This window comes from Rattus norvegicus, chromosome 12 (genome assembly GCF_021556685.1).
Source record: "Rattus norvegicus strain SHRSP/BbbUtx chromosome 12, alternate assembly SHRSP_T2T, whole genome shotgun sequence".
NCBI lineage: Eukaryota > Metazoa > Chordata > Mammalia > Rodentia > Muridae > Rattus > Rattus norvegicus.
This window is the reverse complement of record NC_141545.1, coordinates 47,601,864-47,627,061: the sequence shown is the minus strand read 5'-3', so window position 1 is coordinate 47,627,061 and position 25,198 is coordinate 47,601,864. Positions and strand designations below refer to the sequence as shown.

Below are 25,198 nucleotides of genomic sequence, written 5' to 3'. Positions count from 1 at the left end.
CTTGGCGCGAGCGTCCGAGGACGACCTGCTCCAGCCGCTCCACGCACAGCCGCTGCGGGTCGTTCCGGGAGGCTCCCAGGTCGAGTTTCCTGACGGCAGGCAGGAGGCGCTCCGGAGCTCGACTCTTCCCGCTCCTGACCGAGCAAGTTGCCATTGACAGCAATGCTGACCTCATCCCAAGAGTACCCGGGTTCGGTTCCGGGCGCTTAAATGGTGGCTCAGCACTATTTGCAGTTGAAGTTCTAGGGGATCCCAGCGCCCAAGACAGGGATCATATAAAGGCGGGCAGAGCATGCATACACATAATCTTAAGAAAACAAAAGCAAAAACACATGTTTAGGTCTCTCCTGTAGATACGCTGGCTCTCACCATTGAGTGTATTAGGATAACCTAGTGTTCCTTCGAAAGGACAGCCTCTCCAGACTGGCCAAGTCAGAGTTTCTGTAGACAAAGGTGGAGGATGCAGAGCATCTTGCCGGTGTTTGAGCAAAATGACAGACCTTAAGATTTCTGGGAAGTCAGTGTTATAAGTGGGCTTCCGTTGTTTGATTAAAGTTGGCCCATTGATATGACATTTTGCAAGGTGCCTTGGAGCCACATTGGTTATATTATGCATACAATGTAGTAGTGCTTAGTGCTTCCGTAGAAGTGTAGACTCTTGTTATAGAATGTTCTCACCTTCACAGCCAGCCTTTTTAAAAACATTGTTTGTGGGTTGTTGTTGTTGTTGTTTTTATTGTTAGTTTTTAAACATTGGACTTCCTAGGCCATATCTTATGTTTCCGGGGTTTTGTTGTTGTTTTGGTTTTGTTTGTTTTTTCGATACATGGTTTCTGTGTATAACAGCCTGGGCTGTCCTGGAACTCACTTTGTAGACCAGGCTATCATCGAATTCACAGACCTCTGCCTGCCCCTGCTTCCCAAGTATTAGGATTAAAGGTGTGCACCACCATGCCCGCCATATATATATTTTTTAATTATCTGCAATGTGACACATTTTTGTTAAGAAAACTAGGGACCGGGCTGGAGAGATGGCTCAGCGGTTAAGAGCACCCGACTGCTCTTCCAGAGGTCATGAGTTCAATTCCCAGCAACCACATGGTGGCTCACAACCATCTGTAAAGAGATCCAATGCCCTCTTCTGGTGTGTCTGAAGACAGCTACAGTGTACTTATATATAATAAATAAATAAATCTTAAAAAAAAAAAGAAAAAAGAAAACTAGGGACCCTGATGTCTGACATACAGTCTTCTAGAGGGCCTTTAACAGTATCTAAGAAAAAGGAAACAAATTTTTATGGACAATTTCTATAAAACTTCACACATGAAAGCAATACACAAGCATGTTCTTCCGAAGCACTGCTTCTAATTATTACACTAATGCTAAGGTGCACGTTTCAAAATACTTCACCGCTCCGAAATTGGATGCTCCAAGCCATACAAGAATCTTAGATTTCATGAAATAGAGAAATTTAAAACCCCAGAAGTTTGTTGATACAAAAAAAAAAAACAAAAAAGGCTAACTCCATTTTATAGGATATTTAAGCAACATTACAAAAAGAAAAGAAGAAAGAAAGCAATAGGTGGATGTGGTGGGACACCCCTGAAGTCCTAGTATCACAGAGGTTCAGGTCTTGAGTTTGAGGCCAGCTTGGGCTACACGGTGGGAGCTAATCTCAAAAGTAGTGTGTGTGTGTGTGCTGTTAGATGATTCAGTAAAGGTACTCGCCAAGCTAGTGTTTGCCATCTCTAGAACGCTACTACACATGCATACACACACACACACACGCACACACACACACACACAGGCACGCGCAACACATGCACATACATGCGAGTGCAGACATGCATGCACATGCAAACACATACGCATGCACATACGTGTGCACACGGGCACACACATTCACACACATAATTTTAAGCAAAAAGAGAAACAACCAGCATTGTGTGGCTGAGCGTGAAGAGATGGTTCTAACATTCCGGAGACCTTCCAAAGCCGAGCCCCAGAATGACAGAAGAACATGGGCTCCGACGTCAGCCTGACCCGGTTCAGAGTCATCATGGTGTCTATTGGGAAATGGCCACAAAAGTAACATCTGTCTTAGAGGCCTGTTCGGTGACTCACTTCTTACCAGTCAGGGAATGTGGTTAGAACGCACTCAATGGGCGTGGCTTTTTTTTTTTTTTTTTTTTTTTTTTTTTTTTGTCAGCATCATCCTTTTTGAAGATGGGAAGTTCTGGAAGCATACAGAGCAAACACCATGAATGGCTTGGCCTGAGAATGAGACAGGAAAAAACAGAAGGGAGGGCTTTGCTTTCTAGCTTGTGCTTTCTACACTTTGCTTCACTTCCTTGCCAGCGAGGCTGTGAACAAAAATAAATGAGACAAGCCCCAGCTCTAAAGGGATCCTTATAGAAGAGGGGTGGGCCACAGGAGGGTGAGGCGCAGGTCGCAGGGGATTCTCTCCGAGCTACAAGAAGGGCTGAGTGAGAGCCAAGGAGAATTGTCTGGAACCAGCGAACAGAATTTGCTCAGTGAAGTCTGAACTGTTGAATGTTCCGCAGAACTGAGTAAACCAAGCTGGAATGGATGAGCTGTTTTTCTAAGAGTGGTTCCAACGTCCTCAAGTAGTCAGCAAGGAGCCCAGGAGCTGTGAGTTCTTATCTGAAACAACTGGAGAAGTGAGTGTAGCACGTGTGGACTGAATGTGTGGACTGAAGGCCCTTATCTGAGCTCTGCAGATGCTTCGATGTGCCTGGACAGTCTCGAGACTTCTGCTCTCACTCAGATAATTTCGAGACACCCTCGTGCGTAGCCAGATCTTGTCAGTGTTTTCCAGTCAACGAGACAGTCCAGTTCCTGAGATTGCACAAAGGACTTCCGTTTGGGAACGCCGGCTACAGAAGGGAAGTGGGCACTGAGATCTTGACTAAACCCCCTTCTCAAGACTGTCTGGTTGTATGACGATACCTCATGGACTAACTCTAGCCTCTTTCCAACAGGAACAATCAACATAAGAATCAGAGGTTTGGGGTGGAGAGATGGAGAGGGTATAGGTGCTGTAGCCTGATGACCCGAGTTCAACCCCCAGACTCAAATTGGCAGGAAGAGAGAACAATTTAACAGTTGATAAATAATATCCCCCTCCCCTTTTTTCTAGAATAGAAATAGCTCACCATTTGCCAAAAACCATGGTACTCATAATTAAATTTCAGAAAATCGCTTTTAATTCTCTTTTAAAATTTATTTATGAGTACACCATTGCAGAAGGGGATGCTGGGAACTGAACTCAGGACCTCTGGAATAGTGTCAGTGCTCTTAACCTTTGAGCCATCTCTCCAGCACATTGCTCTGAATTTTTAAAGAGACATTTTAGTCATCAGAGTATTTGAAGATTGTAGAAAGAATCGCTTATAAGCAATACCTGTCCCAAACAAACAAACAAACAAACAAACAAACGAACGACACCTATGACCAATGAGCTGAGGCAGGAAATAGGAGGTGGTAGGACACTGGCAGGAAGAGAGAGGATTCCAGGAAGTCAGTCGAGTCGCTAGAGATCCTCCTGGGAACATAGAGAAGGTTAGAAGTCATGGGGCTGAACAGGGTAACCAGCCACATAGAGGATCTCAGGATAGAAAAAAGTGGAGATTTGCCGAGGAAGATGATGAGACAGACGCCGGTGATGAGTCATGTAGCAGAATGTAGATTAGAATAAATAGATTACTTTAAATTATGATCTAGTCAGAGAAGAGCCTAGCTATATGGTCAAGGTATTTGTAAATATATTTTGAGTCTGAGTCTTATTTCTGGGAACATGGGGGCTGGGAGGAAGAACCAGACCTAACTTCTAGAGAAGTTATTTAGTATTTTTTTAATGTCTATGAATGTTCTGCCCACATATATATGTGTGCCCAGTGCCCACAGAAGAGGGCATCGGCTTCCCTGGAACTGGAGTTAAGCAAGGTCGTGAGCTGTTCTGTGGATTCTGGGAACCGAACCCAGGTCCTCTGTGAGGAACTGCGAGTGCCCTTAGTCACTGAACCATCTCTCCAGACAGACACGGTGTGGTGGTTTGAATATGCTTGGCCTAGGGAGTGGCACTATTAGATGTGGCCTTGTTGGAGTGGGTGTGGCCTCGCGGGAGTGGGTGTGGCCTTGTTGGAGGAGTTGTGGCCTTGTCAGAGGAAGCGTGTCATTGTGAAGGTGAGCTTTGAGACTCTTTTCCTCGGGCTGGAGAGATGGCTCAGCCGTTAAAGGCTAGGCTCACAACCAAAAATATAAGAGACTCTTTTCCTAGATGTCTCATCTGCTCCTGGCTTTCTTTGGATGAAGATGTGGAACTCTCAGCTCCTCCTGCACCATGCCTGCCTGGATTCTGCCATGTTCTCACCTTGATAATAATGGACTGAACCTCTGAACCTGTAAGCCAGCCCCAATTAAATGCCGTTTCTTATAAGAGTTGCCTTGGACCTGGTGTCTGTCCACAGCAGCAAAACCCTAACTAAGGCTCATGGTCCTGGAGAAGGAGCCAAGAATTCTTCATCTTGATCCAAAAGCAGTCAGGAAGAAGCTGTCACAACTGTCCTAGAGCTTAGGAGACCTTAAAGGTCCCTAAGGGTCAAGCATTCAAACACATAAGTCTATGGAGGCCAAACCTATCCACGCCACCACAATAACATTTTTGGGGGGTGTGTGTGATTGTGTGTGGGGGGTTGGAAACAGGATTTCACCATGTAGCACTGGCTCCCAGAAACTTACTCTAGACACCAGGCTGGCCTTGAACTCAGAGATCTGCCTGCCGTCTTGAGCTCAGAGTATTTTCAAACCCAATTTGTCTGCTTGTGCTTGCGTCCTGTGAAGGCAGTGGTGGGTGGGTGGATGTGCAACAGCCTTAGAATGCAGATTTGAGGCCATCTGACATAATGCTGCCTTATGCCCTCAAAACTGGGTTTAGCATGCACCCCAGGAGATCTCAAAGAGATAAAGTTGAGGGCCAGAGGTCCGGGTCAGCTGATGGGAATCTCGCTGTGTTGTATTACTTTTGTATGGACAGAAGGACTAGCAATCATATCAGCTCTGGTCCATGTGGGAAGTCCAGGTCAGTGACTCTCCATTTTGTGTTCTTGTTTTTAAATGAATTCTTTTTTTTTTTTTTTTTTTGGTTCTTTTTTTCGGAGCTGGGGACCGAACCCAGGGCCTTGCGCTTCCTAGGTAAGCGCTCTACCACTGAGCTAAGTCCCCAGCCCCTCTTGTTTTTATTTATGGTGCTGGAGAGCAAATCTGTGGCTCTGCACAAGCTTACAAGGCCATACCCTAGCTCCCAGACGGGGCCGTACCCTAGCTCACAGATGGGGCCATGCCCTAGCTCCCAGACGGGGCTGTACCCTAGCTCATAGGTGAGGCTCTACCCTAGCTCCCAGACGGGGCCGTACCCTAGCTTATAGACGGGGCTGTACCCTAGCTCACAGGCGAGGCTCTACTCTAGCTCACGGATGGGGCTGTACCCTAGCTCATAGGTGAGGCTCTACCCTAGCTCATAGACGGGGTGGTACCCTAGCTCACTGTGTTACTTATCCCTTTCTTTGCTTTTTGTTGTTTGTTCTTTGAGAGCTCTTTTTAAAAGACACTTGTCGATATTCAGTATCAAAAGAGCTGTATTATAAGGCTCTCTTTCTCCCAATTGGCCCCAAAGAGATCCCAACCAAAATGAGCACATGTCTGTGAACGGACATCAGGAGCCTCACCTAAAAGTATCTATCAGGGGCTGGAGAGAAGGCTCAGTGCTTAGGAGCACTGGCTGCTCTTCCTGAGGATCTGGGTTCAGTTCCCAGCACCCACGTATCTGCTCACAACCATCTGTAACTGCAGTTCTAGAGAATTTGGCGCCCCTCCTGGCCTCTACAGGCACTGCAGGCACACGTCGCACAGACATACATGGGGACAAAACATCCTTACACATAAGATAATCTTTTAATAAGGGGTGATTGGGTCAGGAAAAACCAGCAGGATACCTGCTCATAGACTATAGAGAACCTTCCCAGGACGATGGGGTGGCCAGGGTGCCTGGGTCCCCCAAAGTGCAACTTTTCAAAATAATAATCATTAAAAAAATTAGAGCTGTGTACGAATGTTACTCAAAGCTCGGCCGGCAGTGTCTGGTACAAAGCAGAGTGAGGCCATCATTGGAGATCGCAGCTGCAGCAAAGAGCCATGAGTTGATTTCCTACGCCCGGAGCAGAGACACAAATATAGTGATCAGAGGGGCAGAGAGCACTGAGAACCACCTCACCTCACCGCTGAGGGGTTCCCCATCCACTTCGAGAGCATTTGGGTAGGGGGTAGACATGGAAGAGTTTGGTCAGGGAGGGGGCGGTAGAAGCGCTTGTCTGGTGTGCCCTGGGTGGGGAGGCGGTGGGTTTCAGTGGCTCCCTGTTTTACTGTGGTTACTTCTGATGAACAGGGTGAAAAGGTGTCTGGGGCCGGAGATATGGCCCAGGGGTTGAGCACAGCTGCTCTTCCAGAGGACATGAGTTCAGTTCCAAAGCACCCATGTAGGGTTGCTCACAACCATCTATAACTCCAGTTCTGGGGGATTGGCCACCCTCTCCTGGCCTCCCTGGGCACCTGCAAGTGTGTTTGCATATGTGAGCACACACGCACACACATATACACACAATGGTATATACACACTGACATACACACACATACACACACACTCATACACATAGTTATATAAACACATGTATACACTCACACGCACACACTCACATACATATCACATACACACTCACATATACAATGACATACACACATATGTACACACTCATACACACACTGACGTATATACATACACATATGTATACACTCATACACAGACAGACACACACTGACACACACACATACACACACTCACACACATTGACATAACACATATGTACACAATCTCACACACATACACACACTGACATATACATACATACGCACTCACACACAGTTATACACACATATACACACTCACATACATCGACATACACATATGTACACAATCTCACACACACATACATACACACTGACACATACATACACACAGTTATACACACATATATACACACATTGCACATACACACACATTGACATACACACATGTACACAGTCACATATGCAATGACATACACACATATGTACACACTCATACACACACTGACGTATATACATACACATATGTATACACTCATACACAGACAGACACACACTGACACATATATATACACACACTCACACACATTGACATACACATATGTACACAATCTCACACACATACACACACTGACATATACATACATACACACTCACACACAGTTATACACACATGTATACACACTCACATACACATGCCACATACACACATTGCACATACACACATGCACACACAGTCTCCACACACACTCCATAAAATCTTTTAAAACCTAAGTAGTGGTCTAAAGATACCTGACTCTGAAACCCTCCATCATTTCTTTTGTTTGTTTCTTTGTTTCCAATGTCTCAGCTAACTTCCTAGGATCTCAGCAGCTTCAGTTGTTGCTTGGTACAGAACAAGAGGTTCCACTCAGCGAGGTCTTCCCCTGCTGGATCTGGCTCTCTGAGAGGAGACATTTACCCACTCTCCTCTTTCATATAGTCATTGGAATGAAGAGTTACCGTCTCATAAAGCGAGGGAGAATCGGGGTGAGGCTTCAGAGCTCCAGGAAGTACTTGGGATGCTTTGCAAATGGTTGCCACGACGACAAAATTACAAAACGGGCAGACCACAAACAACATGCTTTTAAAGAGTCTTCCTGTGGTACTTTCTGAGGATGTAATATGGAACCCAGCAGTCTAACCCCCTCTTGTGGATACCCACTGGCACACTACAGAGACACTGTGAGTCCTCAGCTAACAGACTTGCTGTTGCCAGGTTCTCTCACAGGGGAAGTGAGCTTATATCTAAGAGGGTATTGGTGAGCACACATCCTGCTCCCCCCCTCTTCCCTGACTCCAGCTTGGCACTCAGAGACCCTGGCTGCAGGCTTGTGCTGTGAAGCCTCCGCTTGACCTCAGAAAGTTATAGGGAGAGTCCATGTGCCCACACTGTTTCTGCTGCTCGGGATAGAGCTCTCCTCCCAGACCCCGCTGTGTTGTTGTCGATCTGTCTGTCCATGGTGATAATAACTTCTAATACACGCCTTACTCCCAAGTAATCCATCTCAGTGTCCCTCTTGAACTTCCCCTCCCCCAAATAAAAACCTTCCTGGGTTCACAGTCCCTCAAGCCATATCCAAGCTGTCATGACTCCCTGAGCTCCAGGTCCACTATCCAGTCCTCAATGTGGTCCAAACACAACACTGTAAGCAGTCATGGAAAGTGGTTAGCACCTGACCCTAAAACGCATTCCATGGTTGCCACTTTTATTGGCACCATCAGTCTTGAAGATGGATAAATATATGTATACCGAACACTGTTGGTGAATACAGAGACTGAAGAACAAGGGAGTCAATTGTTTTGAACTGTGTGTGTTGTGTGTGCGTGTGTGCGTGGGCACAGACATATGTGCATGTTCCTGTCTCCGTGGAGTCCAGAGAAGTCATCCAGCATCCTGCTTCATCACTCTCTGCTTTACTCCCTGGAGACAGGGATCCTGGGCTAGACCGCAGCCAACGAGTCCCAAGCATCCTCCTGGCTTGGTCCGCAACAGCTCATGGACAGCCACACCTGCCTTGTGTACATTGAGTTCCGTTCTTCTTTCGTATTTCACCGTCTCCTCAGCCCTTTCGCCAGCGTTTGTCTTCCCCAAGACTGGATCGACGATCTTACCTAGGTTGGATATCTAGAAGGAGCAGCTGTGTGAATGGCTGTCTATGCACCACCCCGTGACTTTCCAGGCCAGAGACAAATCAGTAAGTTAGATCGGCGATTGGCTAAATGTCTACTTCGAAAGCGTCAACCTGTACCACAGCGATTTTTACCCGGGACCCCGTGTGAGTAGACGAGATCCCCGCCCCCCCCCCCCCCCCAGCTAGTTCCTTCACAGGTTCAATGTTGCCGAGCCAGTTCCCAGCACTCACTGGTCTAAAACGTACTGGGGAAAATACTGGGGCCGATTTTACTTTTGGGGGAAGTTCAACTGCACACGTATCACCTACCCACATTCCTAGCACCCTGTTGCTTCTTTTCCTTACTAAAGTCATGCCATTTTGTTTGAGTGGATGCCTTCTGAGAGAATCAATCACCGTGTTGGGGGCATTCATCTGCACGCTGACCCCCCAACACTCCTCGCTACCCAGAAGATCATCCCCCCCCCCCACGGGCTTGTTGTGGGCTTACTCTAGGGGCAGCAGGGTAGAGCATTGGATTCTTGCCCAAGTACCCACTTGCTCCTTGCTCCCTGCTTTAAGCAGTCCAGATTCAACACACATGGCCTGGGGGAGGGGCCGTGTGTGCGCAGGCATGCGTGCGTGCGCCTGGGCTCGTGCATATAGTGTAGATTAGGGTGGGGAATCTATATTCCCAGATGCTCTTGTCAGTGCTTGGTAAAGGCATTCTAGGTGAGGTCAGTGGAGTGGAGGAGCACCCACATCCCTGTAGGCACCTCTCCCTTACGCTTCATAAGGAAACCCAATACGTTCATTGGTTCCCTCAGTTATCTTTGGTTGAACTGTGCCAGGGTTTCCCGTTTCTGTTGGGTCCTTAGGAGAAGAAATAGGTGCTGGTTACACCTCCCCACCCCCCGACAAGGGACGTGGGCAATCCAGTTCCTTCCAGTTTATTTCTAGATGTCATTGCAAAAAAAAAAAAAAAAAAAAAATCCTGTCCTGTGAGGCCAGGGATTGATGTACCCTTTAGCAGAGCAACATCCTAGGGTGCCATTCTCCGAGGCTCCCACTAGAGGGCACCCTAGACTCAAAGGAGGCTTGGGAAAGGCCACCGGGACTCAGCTTCATGGGTTCTTTATCTTGACATAGCTTCTGAAGAGCCGCATTTTCATTTCCTCCTTTTGCTGAATCACCGTGATAAGCGATAAAGAGAAAATGAGTGTGTTTGGGACAGAATTTCTACCTAATACCTTGATTTAGTCTCAGCTTGGCTTAAACGTCAAGGTTTTCTTCTGCTTAACAACGACAAGATGGTGGAGAATTCCTCAACCCCGGTTTTCTTCCATTCCCAGTCCTCTCCTTCCCCACTGGCTCATCCTCCACCCTTTTAATGAATGCTCATGGATAATTTTTCTTTCCCAAGTCCCGAGTTCTCTAGGAATCAGAGGTGAACACACTGGATGTGGATACTAGCCCAGAGAGCTTCTACAATGCCTGGAAAATCCACACCAGATGATCATTACATAGAGTGTATCTAACATGCCTTGTATTTATCTATTATCACCGTGTGTGTGTGTGTGTGTGTGTGTGTGTGTGTGTGTGTGTGTGTGTGTGTGTGTGTGGTGTGGTGTGCTTTGTGCGTGCCTGTGTCTTGGCACTCACATGGTGGCCCCTATGCAACTTTCAGGAGTTAATTCTCATTTTTTACCTTTATGTGGTGTGCTGGCTAATTTTATGTCAACTTGACACAGGCTAGAGTCATCTGAGAAGACAGAACCCTAATTGAGTAAATGCTTTCATCAGGCTGAGCTATAGGCAAACCTGTAGGGCATTTTTTAAATTAGCGACTAATGGTGGAAGGCCCATCCCATCATGGGTGGAGCCACCCTGGGGCTGGTGGTCCTGGGTTCTGTAAGAAAGCAGGCTGAGCAAGCCAGGGGGAGCAAGCCAGTAAGCAGCACCCCTCCATGGCCTCTGCATCAGCTCCTGCCTCCAGGTTCCTGCCCTGCTTGAGTTCCTGTCATGACGTTGTCCAGTGATGAACAGTGATGTGGAAGTGTAAGCTGAATAAGCCCTTTCCTCCCTGGTTTGCCTTTGAACCTGATGGTTCACCACAGCAGTAGGAAGCCTAACTGGTACAGAGGGTATACCAGATAGTGAGGTGTCTCTGACAGGCCTGGCCACTTTTGGGGCAGGATTGTGGAAGGACTTTGGAGCTTTGTGCTAGAAAAGCCATGTTGAGAGCTCTGTGGGATGTTCTGCGGGGACTTGGAAGGCAACGTTGAGAACAGTGCAGACGAGGCTTGGCTTGTGAAGTTTCAGAGGGAAGTTTAAAGACCCTTATCAGGGCTGCTTGGTATTCTCAATTGGGAAAATGTGGTTCTGGTTAGCTGGGGCTGAAGGTGATTAACAAGAGACCAGCACCATTGAAGTGAAACCTTCAGGTTACTGGGACAGTTGGTGCTGGCCAGCTAAAACTGAGGCATTAGGGCTGGTTAGGAAGACGCCAGCCTTGCTGAGGTGAAATCTTCTGTGGAGGGTTTCCTCAGGGTCAGCACCCAGATGCTGTGTGCCAGCGGTGGCCACGGTTGTACCTCACACTGGCAGCGGAACTTGGTTCTATAAGAGTCACCCAGGCGGTACTGTTTTTGAAGGCCTGACGGGGTCATGGAGGGCAGCTGAAGTCTGGCACTGTGTGGCTGGGCTGGAGTCCCTGAAGAGAGCCCAGGAGAGGCTGTTGGTGAAGGTGTGGCCATTTGCAGAAGACCCCAGGATTTTGGAGATGCCAGTACCATGGGACAGCCACCAAGAACAGCAGCCTGTGTGGAGTGTGGAGTTGACATAAACCCACAAGACTGAGCTGGAGAAGTAACTCAGGCCCTTCAGAGGAGCCTAAAGGATGGTGAGTGGATCCCAGATAATTGGGTACTGAGTTCTTAATGCTTTTGGAGTTTGGTTTTGCATTGTTCGGATTGTGACTGAGCTCTTGATGTAAGAAAATGTTTAGCTTCTGATTTTATAGGAGCCCACATTGAAAGACGTTTTAATTTTTACACTCAATCTTAGCTAAAAGGCTGAGAAGCGATGACCTTTTAATTTTTAAAAGAGGTTTTAGATTTTAAAAGAGACTTTAGATTCTTAAAGACTGAACTTTCAAAGTGTTCGAATTGGTAAAGACTGTGGGACGTCTACGTTTGTGATATTATTTTATCTTTGTGATATTTTTAAATATGAGGTCTTGGGGAATTACACACACCTGAAACAAAGGGAAAGATTGTGTCTTTAAAAGTGCTGGGTGTCAAGTTGGCAGGGGGGGTCAATTGTGCTGGCTAGTTCTATGTCAAACTTGACATAAGCTAGAGTCGTTTGAGAGGAGGGAGCCTGGATTCCCTAGTTGAGAAAATGTCTCTGTAAGATCAGGCTGAAGGCAGGCCTTTAGAGCATTTTCTTAATTATTGATTGATGGGGTGGGGGTGGGGGTGGGGGAGGCTCCACAGTGAGGCTTTTCCTGAGACACAGAAGGGAGAGCCTTTGGTTCTGCAAGAGCTGGTGCATCAGAGGTGTCTCTAAAGAAAACCTGAAAACTTCCTGTCAGAGTTCGCCTGGGCGGGTGAAAGAGAAACAGCTTGAAGGAGGGACTCCTGTTTTGGCCCAGGGCTCCATGGCTCAGTCCACAGTCCTGGGCTCTCTGGAAATAGGGTGACTCTGTGTCAAGTGACCAGTGCTCTAAATGACAATAAGGCCAACTGTGTGAGACCTAGGGTTGGTGTTGGGGTGCAGGGGGTGCACCACAAGGTGAGGCTATAGCTGCAGCAGATGGGGTGGTGGGGCAGCAGCAGAGGAGCCCTGCTGGGCAGCCTGCCAAGGGGCTGACTGCTTAGGACTTGGCAGGGTCTTGACCCTGGCTGACCTCTTGATTTGGGCCCAGTGAAACCCGCCTCAGAATTCTGACACCCAGAGGCATGAAATCTGGGTTGAGTCACTGCATTTGGTTACTTTTCTTGTTATTGTATATATATATATATATATATATATATATATATATATATATATACATATATACATACATACACACACACACACAGGTATATACCCACACCATATTCAAACCATATTCACACCATATTTATACCATATTCACACCATATACACACAAACACACCATAAACACACATACATACCATATACACACATACACACACCATATACACACATACACACACCATATATACACACACACCATGTCATATATACACACACCATATGCACACATACCATATACACACACACACCCCATATGCACACATACCATATACACCCCCCATATACACCCCCATATACACACATACCATATACACACACCCCATATACACACACACCCCATATACACACACACCCCATATACACACACACCCCATACACACACACCATACACACACACACCATACACACACACCATACACACACACCATATACACACACACCATATATACACATACCACACACACCATATACACACACACCACACACACACACCATATATACACACCTACACACACCTACAGACAACTACACATGCACACACTTGCATATACATACACCCATATACATATACATACACACAGCTACACATAGATATACACGCAGACACACACACACACACACACACACACACACACACACACGGACTGGTTTTGGCTCACAGTTTGGAGAGCTCAAGCTATGCTGTCTGGCTTTAGAGACCACACCATGACGATGGTGGCACAGAGCAGGGAAGCTGCCATCCTCTCTGGGGACACAGGAACACTCTCCCAGACACACCCCAAGGCCCCTCTACTCAGTCTCCTGGGTGATTCTAATCAGTTGTGAGGATCAGCCATGGTAGTTTGGGATTATATCTGTTTGTCTGTGACAGGGTCTCACTGTGCAGCCCTGACTGGCTTGGAACTCACATGTGTTTGTGTCTGCCTCCTGAGCACTGGGATTAAAGGTCTATTGACGGCACACTCTGCCCCGGTTTGGGATATTGGTAATGCCATCAGAAATTAATGGTATTGATGGGGCATTGGAATATTTCTTTACCTTCTCTCTTATGTGTGGCAGTTTGTGTGAAGCTCTCTGTCAAGCCATTTTTATCCTTCTAGGCTGTAAAATAACCACTTCCTATTCCCATGAGTTCCGGTCACCCCTCCCCCCCAACCCCCCAGGAACGAATCGGGAGCAGCCTCCTTGGGAAAAGCAAAATGGTTGGGGATCATCTGTGGCCTGCTGTGTGGGTGAGGACTGGGAACCACCTACACTTTGGGAGAACACTGTGGCCCGGCCACTGTCAGCTTGCCTGGATGCTCACCTGGGCATGCGAAACAGGTACCAGTAGGAAATGCACATGCTTCATAAAACACGAGGTTCCTGGCTGCTTCCCCCTCCTTACCTCTGATGAGGGATGATCAGGATTGGGGAGGGGGATTTCTTCAGTCTGTGACTTCTCCATGATGATATGTAACCCTTAAAGAACATCTATAATTCCGTAGAATGGGAATTAAATGTGTGGGTTCAGGCACCTACTTTTAGGATAACTCCCCAGGGACTAATAATAATAGGAATATGTCTTTTTTTGGGATCGGTAGTAAACCGTGAATATGGATGCTATTTTAGGGCAAAGAAGTAGTTGGTAGCCCTAAACCATCTCTTATATTTAGAAGCCCGGGTCTAGGGTTACATATCAAGATCCGTACGGGAGCTGTTTTGCTGATTGCAGCTGTCCTGCTCTTTGCCAGGGCTAATTTGCTGATTCAGGAGCTGAGGCCAGCGATTTTTTATGTCTGCATCTGCTTCTGCCCATAACTCACGGGCAAAGACATGACTGGCTTCAAGGTACCAGCCTGAGCCATGAGCGGAGCGGTGGGAAGACCCGCACGTGCTTCCCTGAATTGTCGGCCCCTCGCAGACAGCGGACTCTGCCTTCTGCAGGGCGCCTAGCTGCACAGGGCTTTGTGTCTCATAGCTTCCTTCTTCTCTTGCGTTTGCCTCTTTCCCCGTCAGGGGGTGAGCAAACTTCCTGGGGTTTCCCCCTGGTGGGATTAGAACTTCAAAGCCCAGTTTTCATGCTTGAGCAGGTGCCCAGTGAATGCCAGCGGTCGGAGTCTCAACACAGTTGGGAAATGACTTTGGAAGCTGGTAGATCACTCTGCTCCTGCTCGTGGAAGGCATAGTTAGAACAGGAGGCCTGATGTGGACAGTGTGTGTTTTGGGCCCACCGTCTGTCTCTCCTTCTGGTAAAAGCTCTCTGGTTTTCCTCTAGGGAATCACCTTTCCTGAGTTCCCCCTCTATGAAGACTGAGTGGTGCTAATCTCGCAGTGGTCCAAAGGATGGGGGACGGGGAGGGGGAGGGAAGAGGGAAAGGAGAGAAGGGAGGGGAGGGGGAGGGAAGAGGGAAAGGAGAGAAGGGAGGGGAGGGGGAGGGGGAAGGGGAGGAGGGAGAGGGAGGGGGAGGGGGAAGGAGAGGAGGGAGGGGAGGAGGGGGAGGGAGGCTTATAGACTCCTGTTTGCTGCATCAGTTTGTATTGACCACACCTCCTGATGGTTGGAATCCACTCCATGGACTTTGATTTCCTGGTTCTGATCAAACGTACATTATTTTGAATTGTATTAGATCCCCCACCCCCCCCAGCAATTATGGAAGAAGATGCTTCATTTCTATGGTTATGGCTATGAGAGATGGAGGGGAATGAATTTCCAATAACACAGAGCGACCATTGAGGACGACAGTCTCCCAATGGTTTTTCAGTTACACAGTGAACCCTATGTTTTTCTTCAGCCAGTTGGTGTCATGGGCTGATGGAAAGATCCTCTTGGCTGATGTACTAGGAGAGAGGATGGTGTGGCTCCTTTTCCTGTGGCTGAGATGAAACACCCCCTGACAGAAGCAATTTAAGGCAGAAAGTGTTCTTGGCTCACAGTCAGAGGTGGTACAGTCTGTCATGGTGAGGGTGCCACAGCATCAGGAAGAGGGAGGGTTGGTTACATCTTTCCCTCAGGGAGGGGGAGGGGAGGGAGAGGGAGAGGGAGAGGGAGAGGGTAGAGAGAGAACTGGTTACATTTCTTCCTCAGGAAGTAGGGGGAGAGGGGGAGGGAGAGGGGGAGGAAGGGGAGGGGAGAAGGGAGAACTGGTTACATTTCTTCCTCAGGAAGTGGGGGGGAGTGGAGAGAAAGGGAGGGAGAGGGGTAGGGAAGGGGGGGGGAGAGAGAGAGAGAGAGAGAGAGAGAGAGAGAGATGTTTGTGTTTAGCTCAGCTCACCATCTCTTACTCCTGCGTGAGGAGTGGTGCTGCCCACAGTGGGTCCCCGCCTCACTTAATCTAGAGCAGATAACCCCTCACCACCATGCCAAGAGGCTTCTCTGGCAGGTGACCTCAGATCCCATCAAGTTGACAATGGAGAGTCAGCATGAAGAGGAGGGACAATGTAGACTTTATAAAAACTCTAAACAAGAGAACTGTCCCATAGTGTTGATTCTAGTGCTTAGGGCCCTGGGGTGCCAACAAGACTCAGAGCCTCTCTTAACCCAGTTGATCACACTGAATGACAAGGGATGTGTTTATAAAAAGATAGAGAGGGGAATATGTTCTGGTGGACGTGTGGTAAAGTATGGGGGTAGGGGGTGCCTTGGCAACGTGATGGTATAGTATAGAACAGAGTTTATTCAGGGCATGGGGAGACAGGGGAGGGAGGGAGGGAGGGAGGAAAAAGAGAGAGAGAGAGAGAGAGAGAGAGAGGAAGAAGAAGGAGAAGAAGAAGAAAGAAGAAGAGGAAGAAGAAGAAGAAGCAGGAGGAGGAGGAGAAGGAGGAGAAGGAGAAGAAGAAGTAGAAGAAGCTGGCAATGAGCACGTTGAGGGGACAGGGTTAAGGGAATGGGGAGAGAGCAGAAGCAGGAAGGCAAGTGCAAGAGAGCCAGGATGGGGCAAGTAGCCTCTTTCCTAGGGAGTCAGGCATACCTGGCTGTTGCCAGGTAACCGTGGGGCGGAGCTTAGACAAAATGTTAACAAGAGTTTCATCTTATTTTGACTTTAGCCAGACTAACATGTTAAATGCCTCATAGGTCAGGCATACCCTGGTTCAGCAATGGTGGCCTCTCTAGCCCCACCTCTGTCCTCTCTGTGATCTTCTCTGTGGAAGAAGGCTGGGGTGGATGAGCACATGTTAGTTATGGAAGTTTCTAGAAGGTCAAACACAGCAAGAAAAACAGACTCATACAGCTTGGCAAATGGGCTAACTTCAGGCCATTTTTATTCTGTTCTATCTCGACAACACTTTCGGTTTGGTTTGGAGAAAAGACCAGGGGCCCAGACATATACAAACAGGATGTGAGAATTAGGATCCAATATGCTGGAATGGCGCTGGCATCCCTATATGCTCAGAATTTCTGTCCCCAAGTGAGTCTCCTACTGGGACAAGGGCTGTCTCATGACACCTGGTTGGAGTCCTGTGTCCACCAATTCCCCCCACCTCCCTCCGCCCCCTATCCCCACCAGAGCCCAGTGTTTTCCCAATCACCTTCAATCACCATGTTTTGTATTGGGTTAGCACACAGACTCTCCCCCCAGGGGAACATTCATCATAGCAATTAATTTTCATAACGGTATGAGGTAAGGAGGTATCCTTTCTTCTCTCCATGTTTCAGAAGAAACTCGTCCAAAATCAACTTGCGTAGCTAGTCTCGAGGAAGTAAATGCAGAGTGTCTGGGAGAGGCGACAGAAGCCTGGGATCCCAGCACTTGAGAGGCAGAGGCAGAAAGGCATCTTTGGCTACATAGCAATTCAAGACCAGCCTGGGTTGCCTGAGATCCGCCTCCCCCCCCACCCCCCAAAATCCCACCTCTCCCAAAAGGCATTGAAACAGGTGTTTTCACTACTGATCACTTGTTCATTTAATAAAATGGGGGTTTCTTTTCTGAATTCAAGTTCGTGTCACTGTGTTTCTGACATTAGTTTTGGAGATTTTATATATACATATATAATATATATTAAATATACATATATAATATATGTTATATATTATATATATCTCACCTGTTAGGTCAATCATTCTAGATCTCTTTCTGAATTCACTTGCTTAAATGATACAGAGTGCCTGTCTGTCTGTCTGTCGGTGCAGAACTACGGAAGCCTATAAACAACTACCATAAAAACAAAACCATGTCACTAAGGTCTGTAGAGACCAAGGCCACTGTCTCTTTGCTATGATGGGTAATGACTTGGGTTTCAGGAAGTTGCGAAGGACCCACTGGTCCCCAAGAGAGACATTCTCCTCTCAGCAACCAGGACTGAGAAAGGAAAAAGCAGGAAGCCTTCTTCAAAATTCAGCACGATTTACCTTTTTTTTTTTTTTAAAGATTTATTTTATGTATATGACAACACTGTCTTCAGACACCAGAAGAGGGCATCGGATCCCATTACAGATGGTTGTGAGCCACCATGTGGTTGCTGGGATTTGAACTCAGGACCTCTGGAAGAGCAGTCGGTGCTCTTAACCGCTGAGCCATCTCTCCAGCCCCTTTATAAATTAGAACCGACATTGTGTACCACCCGTGGCACATGCTTTGCACACTGCAAAAACTGTTAGCATGCTCTGGGGGGTGGGGCAACGGCAGTATGAAGCCAGGGTTGTCGCACCTAAGCAGTTGACTTTATACAAGGGTTGGCGGCGGTGGGGGAAGCACAAGGTATGACCAGGCGTCCTGGAAAATCAAAGATCTTGCCTGAGAATTGCTACAAGAAAGAGATAGAAAAGGAGGTGACATTCCATAAAATAGCCACGTTTACTCCACACTTGGAGTGGAGAGGGTGAAGAGGGTGCCTAAGGTCTGGGTTCATTCTCTGGCTCCAAGCGATCAATGCAGATGCAAGCAAGAGAAAGCGGTGGGGGCTGTTGGGGGAAATTAGAAATGAGATGAGAACCTAGAAGGTCGGGGTGAACTCTGGGGACACTGAGGGAGATGGAAGAGACCCTACAACATGGAAAAGAATAAACCTATGACTTCAAATGTACTAGAGAACTTTAAGCATGCTACAGCATTTGTACTCAATTTTGTAAACACCAGCATTCACAGCTCTCCCTAAAAACCACCTGCTCCCCTCGCTGTCCCCAAATCCAGACCTCCCAGTGAAAAGCAGCGAGGTTTCTGGAGTTCATCCCTGAAGTGGAGGAATGGATGCAAAGAGTTTGCTGAGCTGAGACATGGAGACGCCATTTTCTTTTTTTCCCATCCACCAATGGCTTCGGTGGGTGGGTCTGCACCGTGAGCTCCTGCCTTCCGGACTAGTGGGTGTTCATTGGCCAGGGACCCGCCTCTGGAGAGTCCTGGAGGAAAAGATCTCACAGTCTAAAATCAAGGATCCATTCCTCGGAAACTTCTTTGGGGTGTGTGCAGATGAGGACCGTCCACCATGCTTGCCAGCTGAGAGCAGTTTCCTCAGTGGCTGTGGCACAGAGAGGGAGAGAGGATGCGAGAAAGAAAGTCAGTGCACAGGACTTCTGGGGCGGACCTTGAGGGCTGGCTGGTTTTACTTGCTGGAACTTACCCCGACTGGAGGATGCTGACATACGTGCACTACCGGGCTTTCGTGGTTTTGACTCTAAGCGCTGGCTTCCTTTAGAATAGCATTTTTTTTTTTTAAACCTGAAAAATGCATTTAGTTTGACAATGTGGTCCCTGCGAAAACCCTGAATGACACAAATTGCAGTTACATTCACTGAACAGCTCTGTGTCTCTTTCTCTTCCCTAATGGTTTTCGGTTCTTGGTGTTGGGTTCTATAGGTCCTCCCAGCATTTTCTTCTGCATTTAAATATGCAGGTATCCATACACAGGTAGTAGTATGTGTATGTGTGTGTGTGTGTGTGTGTGTGTGTGTGTGTGTGTGTGTCTATGCTTGTGAAGGTCATGGGTCAACACTGGATGTCCAGAATCACCTCCCTACCTTAGCTTTTGAGTCAGTGTCTCCTACAAATCCTGGAGATTTCATACTGTGACAGGCAGGCCAGCAAGCCCCAGGGACTCTCTTGTCTCTCTGCCTTTCCCGTGGATCTTTACGTGTGTGCTGGGGGTCTGAACTCAGGACATCGGGCTCACACAGCAAGCTCTTTCTTGACTGAACCATCTCCTCAACCCTTAGGTGGGGTTTGAAGTGTGAAACTGGCATGTTGGTGGGCACTCGGGACCATGGTTCTTCTCTGTATCAGAAGGGGATTGGTTCCAGGTCCTTCCACTCCCGTGAACGCCAGCGTTTCTTCACACAGTCCAGATTTCCTATATCAATAGGCTTACGACTTTATGTAGAACCTGCAGGAAATCCTTTCATCTCTAGATTATAATTCTGAACACAGTGTAAATGTGGAGAGCATTGCTATGTTGTACCGTTTAGGGAATAGCAGGAAAAAATGTCAGCTCCCGTGTGATGAAGATTCAATATTTTTGTAAGTAGTTTTGGCCTGAGGATGGTTGAATTTAAGGATGGGGAACCCACAGGCATAGAGGCCCAAGTGGACATCCAGAGAGACATCGGTAAAGATGGCCTCAAGCTGCTTTTCTACCCAATAGTAAAGCAACCAGCGTCTCACACTTGGCCAACCCCATCTCACCTCATCTCATTTTCAGTGGCTTCAATGTGACTGACAAAATGGCGCAGACTTTAATGTTCTAAACCTCACTTTCCTGCTCATTCGTGAAATCCTTCTTTTTTCTTTTGAGACAGACTCTCAGTAGGCCAGGCTATGGATCCCTAAGCTTGAGGCCATCCTCCTGCTTCAGCTTCTCCGAGGCCCTACTGTATGTGCTATATCATACCCCATTAGTTTATATTTTCTCACAGTAAAAAAAAAAATCTATTGCTGGATATCTAACCCTGAATTTTCCCTCTCTTAACTTACCAGAGCCAATAAAAGAAGGCCTGAGCAATCTTTGAGGAATAGGCCATTTGCCCGTTTTTATGTGGGAATAATAAAACCTCAGTGAAGATGTATTTATGTAAAAACAATACCCTGGAAGCCCTGCCTCAGCCAATCACAGCAAAGAACACAATTTTGCCTTTAAAAATATTTTAAAGACCACGCAGAGGTAATGTCTGGAGATCATATTGTATATTTATTTTACTTGATGGGAAATCCATGCCGTTCCACGAAGAATGGGAACTACTGTCAGGATGAAGCTGGAGAAACCAACTGTCACCGGCTGTCACCACACTCAGTCAGCAGAAGTGAACATGGGTGAGAACCTAACTCTTACTCTTTTTGTGTGAGCCCAATGTGTTTACTGTTCAGGCAGCCTCCAAGCGCTCTACACATACAGCCGAGGACTTCGGCCTGCAGTCCCTTCCTGTCTTTTGAGTTGTTCAGGGGGGTGTTTGGGGCCGATCAGATCTGCCTGAGGGTGTAAAATGGCACCCTCCTCTGGCGGCTTCCAAGGGGGAAGTTTGAGTACACTCAACACCAGAGAAGATGTGAGATGAGGCTCTCGGCCCCACTGGGTCACCCGAGACTGCCACAACTGTGGGTCAGCACAGTTGCTAGGCACTCAGACTCTGTCATGCTCAACTGGTCTTGTTGCCAAAAAAGTTACACTGGTTCCTCAGAACATCAGGTAAGTGGCTGTGAGCCCAGGCATGACAAGGTGTGGAAGAAGAGGAGGAAGAGGGCGAGGACAAGGAGGAGGAGGACGAGGGGGATGAGGAGGAAGATGAGGAGGAGGATGAGGAGGGGAAGAGGGAGAGGAGGGGAAGGGGGAAGGGGAGGAGAAAGAGGAGGAGGAGGAGGGTGAGGAGGGGGATGAGGAGGAGGGGGAAGAGGAGGAGGGGGATGAGGAGGAGGGGGATGAGGAGGAGGATGAGGGGGGAAGAGGTAGAGGAGGAGAAGGAGGTGGAGGAGAAGGAAGATGAGGAGGGGGACGAGGAGGAGGGGGAGGAGGTAGAGGAGGGGGAAGGTGAGGAGGAGAAGGAGGATGAGGAGGATGGTGAGGAGGGGGATGAAGATGAGGATGAGGAGGGGGATGAGAAGGAGGAGGAGGGGGGAGGAGGGAGAGGAGGAGGAGGGTGAGGAGGAGAAGATGAAGATGCAGGAGATGTGGAGTTATTTTGGAAGCAGCAATAAAGGGAAGCATCAGCAGGTGTCTCTGGTTGCTGCCCCAGGGAGCTGAGACAACCCTTCAGTCCTCGCAGACGGAAGCCCTGACAGAATATCTTTGACGCCAGATACTCATAAAACGTTTCAGATTTTCTCAGACTTTCTCAAGTAATAAGATTATCTTTCGTTCTAAGGGATAGCTCCTGGCATGGTCCTGGATAGCCCTAGTGATGCTGGGTGGTTGCCGTGGAAACCAACCATGTGGGGACCCAGCAGTAAGTCTTCAGTCCCAGTATCTCCTCTTCCCAACCTCCGGGGAAGGGAAAGAGACTGAGTTAACATTAGTTCCTCATGCCAACGGTCTGAAACCCCTGCAACCGTTCAGAGAGACAGGGCCTGAGAAGCTTCTAGATCTCCAACAACCGGTGCCTTGGAGGATGTTGCAGAGAGGCAGGGAAGCTCACATGGGATGCTTACAGCGTAAGTAAGTGCACATCAGTGCTTCCATGAGTTCGGGGGTGGGGCAGCTACGGAAATGGGAGGAGTCTGAAGAGGGGTCCCGGAACCCTGATTCCTAGCTGTTAGCAAGTCACATTTAATCTGAGGCTTACATCCCGATGGGGAGAGGTTATCTGAATTGCAAGGCACCCAGCTAGTGTTTGCTGCTCTACCAACCTCCGTCCGACTACAGAAGTATGCTGCTTCGAAGGTATACAAAAAGGAGAACACGTATTTGTCTCCTCTGCTAGGCATGTAAACAGTCTGGTTTCATGGCACACGCCCGCCCATGGGCGAGAGTGTTTTTTCATTGAGTAAGAACTGTAGGACAGTAGTTCTGTGATGTTAGGAGACCTAGACTTAATCCCCCGTGAGATGCTGCATACTTTAGATCACTCCAGGGCTTGTCTGAGACCCAGAGATCTACACTGACAAGTCCCTGAGCTGAGTCTATTGCAGGGAGTCTGAGCGCTGAGTTAGCGTGGACATGACCACAGAGTATAGCCTAACCTTGCTTGAATTCTCAAGGTAATTAGGAGAAAGCTAAACCCTGAAGACAGTGGCTTAAGCTGGGGATTTGCCTATGTTCAGGATGAGAAATACCACCTTTCATCTGTGCGATTCATCTCGGCAACTCTCCTGGCAACTTGAGGGCCGAGAAGCCTGACTTTGAGAGACTTCAAGTTTCTGATGCTGTCTTGGGCCGGAACCATCTGACGAGACATTGTTCCGTGCAAAATACCGAATATTTGCATTGTCTTCATGTTCTCTGATGTTGATGGCATGGAACCGCTCCTCCAACATCACGTGACTTACTTAGGTAGCGTGCAGAATTGCATGAGAACTTTTTGTGAGTTTGGTTAAAGATTATTAGGATTTGGGACTCTTTAAAGAAAGACAATGGAGACATCGGCCATTTGAATTCTATTCTTCGTCTTATTATTACTTCTTGAGAATAAAGACTAGCTACTTTACTACTACTACTACTACTACTACTACTACTACTATTACTGCTACTATTACTACTACTGCTGCTACTGCTACTACTACTGCTGCTACTGCTACTATTACTACTACTATTACTGCTACTACTACTACTACTGCTACTATTACTACTACTACTATTACTACTACTTCTACTACTATCACTACTACTACTATTACTACTATTACTGCTACTACTACTACTATTACTGCTGCTACTATTATAACACTATTACTGCTGCTGCTGCTACTACTACTATTACTAATACTACTATTACTACTACTACTGCTACTACTACTACTATTACTGCTACTATTACTACTACTGCTGCTGCTGCTGCTACTATTACTACTATTACTGCTACTACTACTACTACTGCTACTATTACTACTACTTCTACTACTATTACTACTATTACTGCTGCTGCTACTACTACTACTATTACTACTACTACTACTACTATTACTGCTGCTGCTACTACTATAATATTTTTCAGTGCCAGGGACCAAACCTTGGTTCTTGCTCACACCAACCTGGTACTTTATCACTGAGCTATATTAATTAAAAATTCTCTTTTTGAGATTAATACTTTTTGAGGTAGAAACTCACATAGCCCAGGCTGGTCTTGAACTTGCTATGTAGCCGAGGATAGCCTTAGGCTCACAGTCTCGTTGCTTTCTTTCTCTCTACCTGTCTGTGCTGGGGTTTTAGGCACACCACCCTGCTAGCTACAAAGACCATTTCTTTTGTTTGTTTTATTTTTTAAATATTTACTTTATTATTTTTATTTATGGATGCATGTGTATTTGCATGTGAATTTAGTGCTCTCTGAGGCCAGAAGAGAGCATCGGGTCTCCTGCAGCTGGAGTTATAGGTGACCGCAGGCCTGTTCGATGTGGGTGTTGGGAACTGGACTCAGTCCTCTGGAAGAGCAGCAAATGCTCTTAGCCTTTATATCTACTTATCTGTCTGTCTGTCTGTCTTGCATGCATGTTTGGTGCCCTTGGAGACCAGAGGAGGGCCTCAGATCCCCAGTGACTGGAGTTACAAACAGTAGTGAGCCACCTGATGTGGGTGCTGGGAATTGAACCCAGGTCCTCCAAATGAACAGCCAGTGTGCTTAACCACTGAGCCATCTCTCCGGCTCACCCTTGTTTTGTTTGTTTGTGTTTGTCTGTTTTGTTTTGAGACAGGGTCTCTATTAGTCCTGATTGTCCTGGAGCCTCTGTCTACATAGAGACCAGGTTGGTCTTGAACTCAGAGATCCTCCCATCTCTGCCTCCTGAGTGCTGGGATGAAAGATGTGTGTCACCACGCCTGGATCACTTGGTTTTGTTATTTTATTTTATTTTATTTTATTTTATTTTATTTTATTTTATTTTATTTTTGCTTTGCTTGTTTGTTTTTTTAAAGACAAATACAGTTCTTAAAAACAGTTCCCGGGGCTGGGGATTTAGCTCAGTGGTAGAGCGCTTACCTAGGAAGCGCAAGGCCCTGGGTTCGGTCCCCAGCTCCGAAAAAAAGAACCAAAAAAAAAACAACAACAACAACAAAACAAAAAACAAAAACAAAAAAAAACAGTTTCTTTTCTTTAGAGAGGCATTCTGAATTAGACTCAGAAAGTTCACACATTCATGACTTTTTGTCTCACCCAGCCTTGATGTTCCCCGTAGTCAGATCTCCCCGCCCTTCCATGAAGTCCTTTCCAACTTCCGGGTTGTCACAACGGAGCCTGCTGTGGGGACACA

The 25,198-nt window shown here is 47.3% G+C and overlaps 1 protein-coding gene across 3 annotated transcripts in view; it reads right to left on the bottom strand.

Moving 5' to 3' along the window:
* Nucleotides 1-9,786: 9,786 nt before the first annotated feature.
* Nucleotides 9,787-25,198, bottom strand: part of Tmem233 (transmembrane protein 233) — a 50,382-nt gene continuing 34,970 nt past the window's right edge. Inside the window, exons 3-4 of one of the 3 annotated variants that reach the window (XM_087579322.1) lie at nucleotides 19,434-19,531; nucleotides 17,107-19,331 (exon numbers count right to left, since the gene is read on the bottom strand). In XM_087579322.1, the coding sequence (XP_087435448.1) occupies nucleotides 19,228-19,331; nucleotides 19,434-19,531 (202 nt within the window). In that variant the 3' untranslated portion in view covers nucleotides 17,107-19,227. 3 annotated transcript variants of the gene reach the window in all.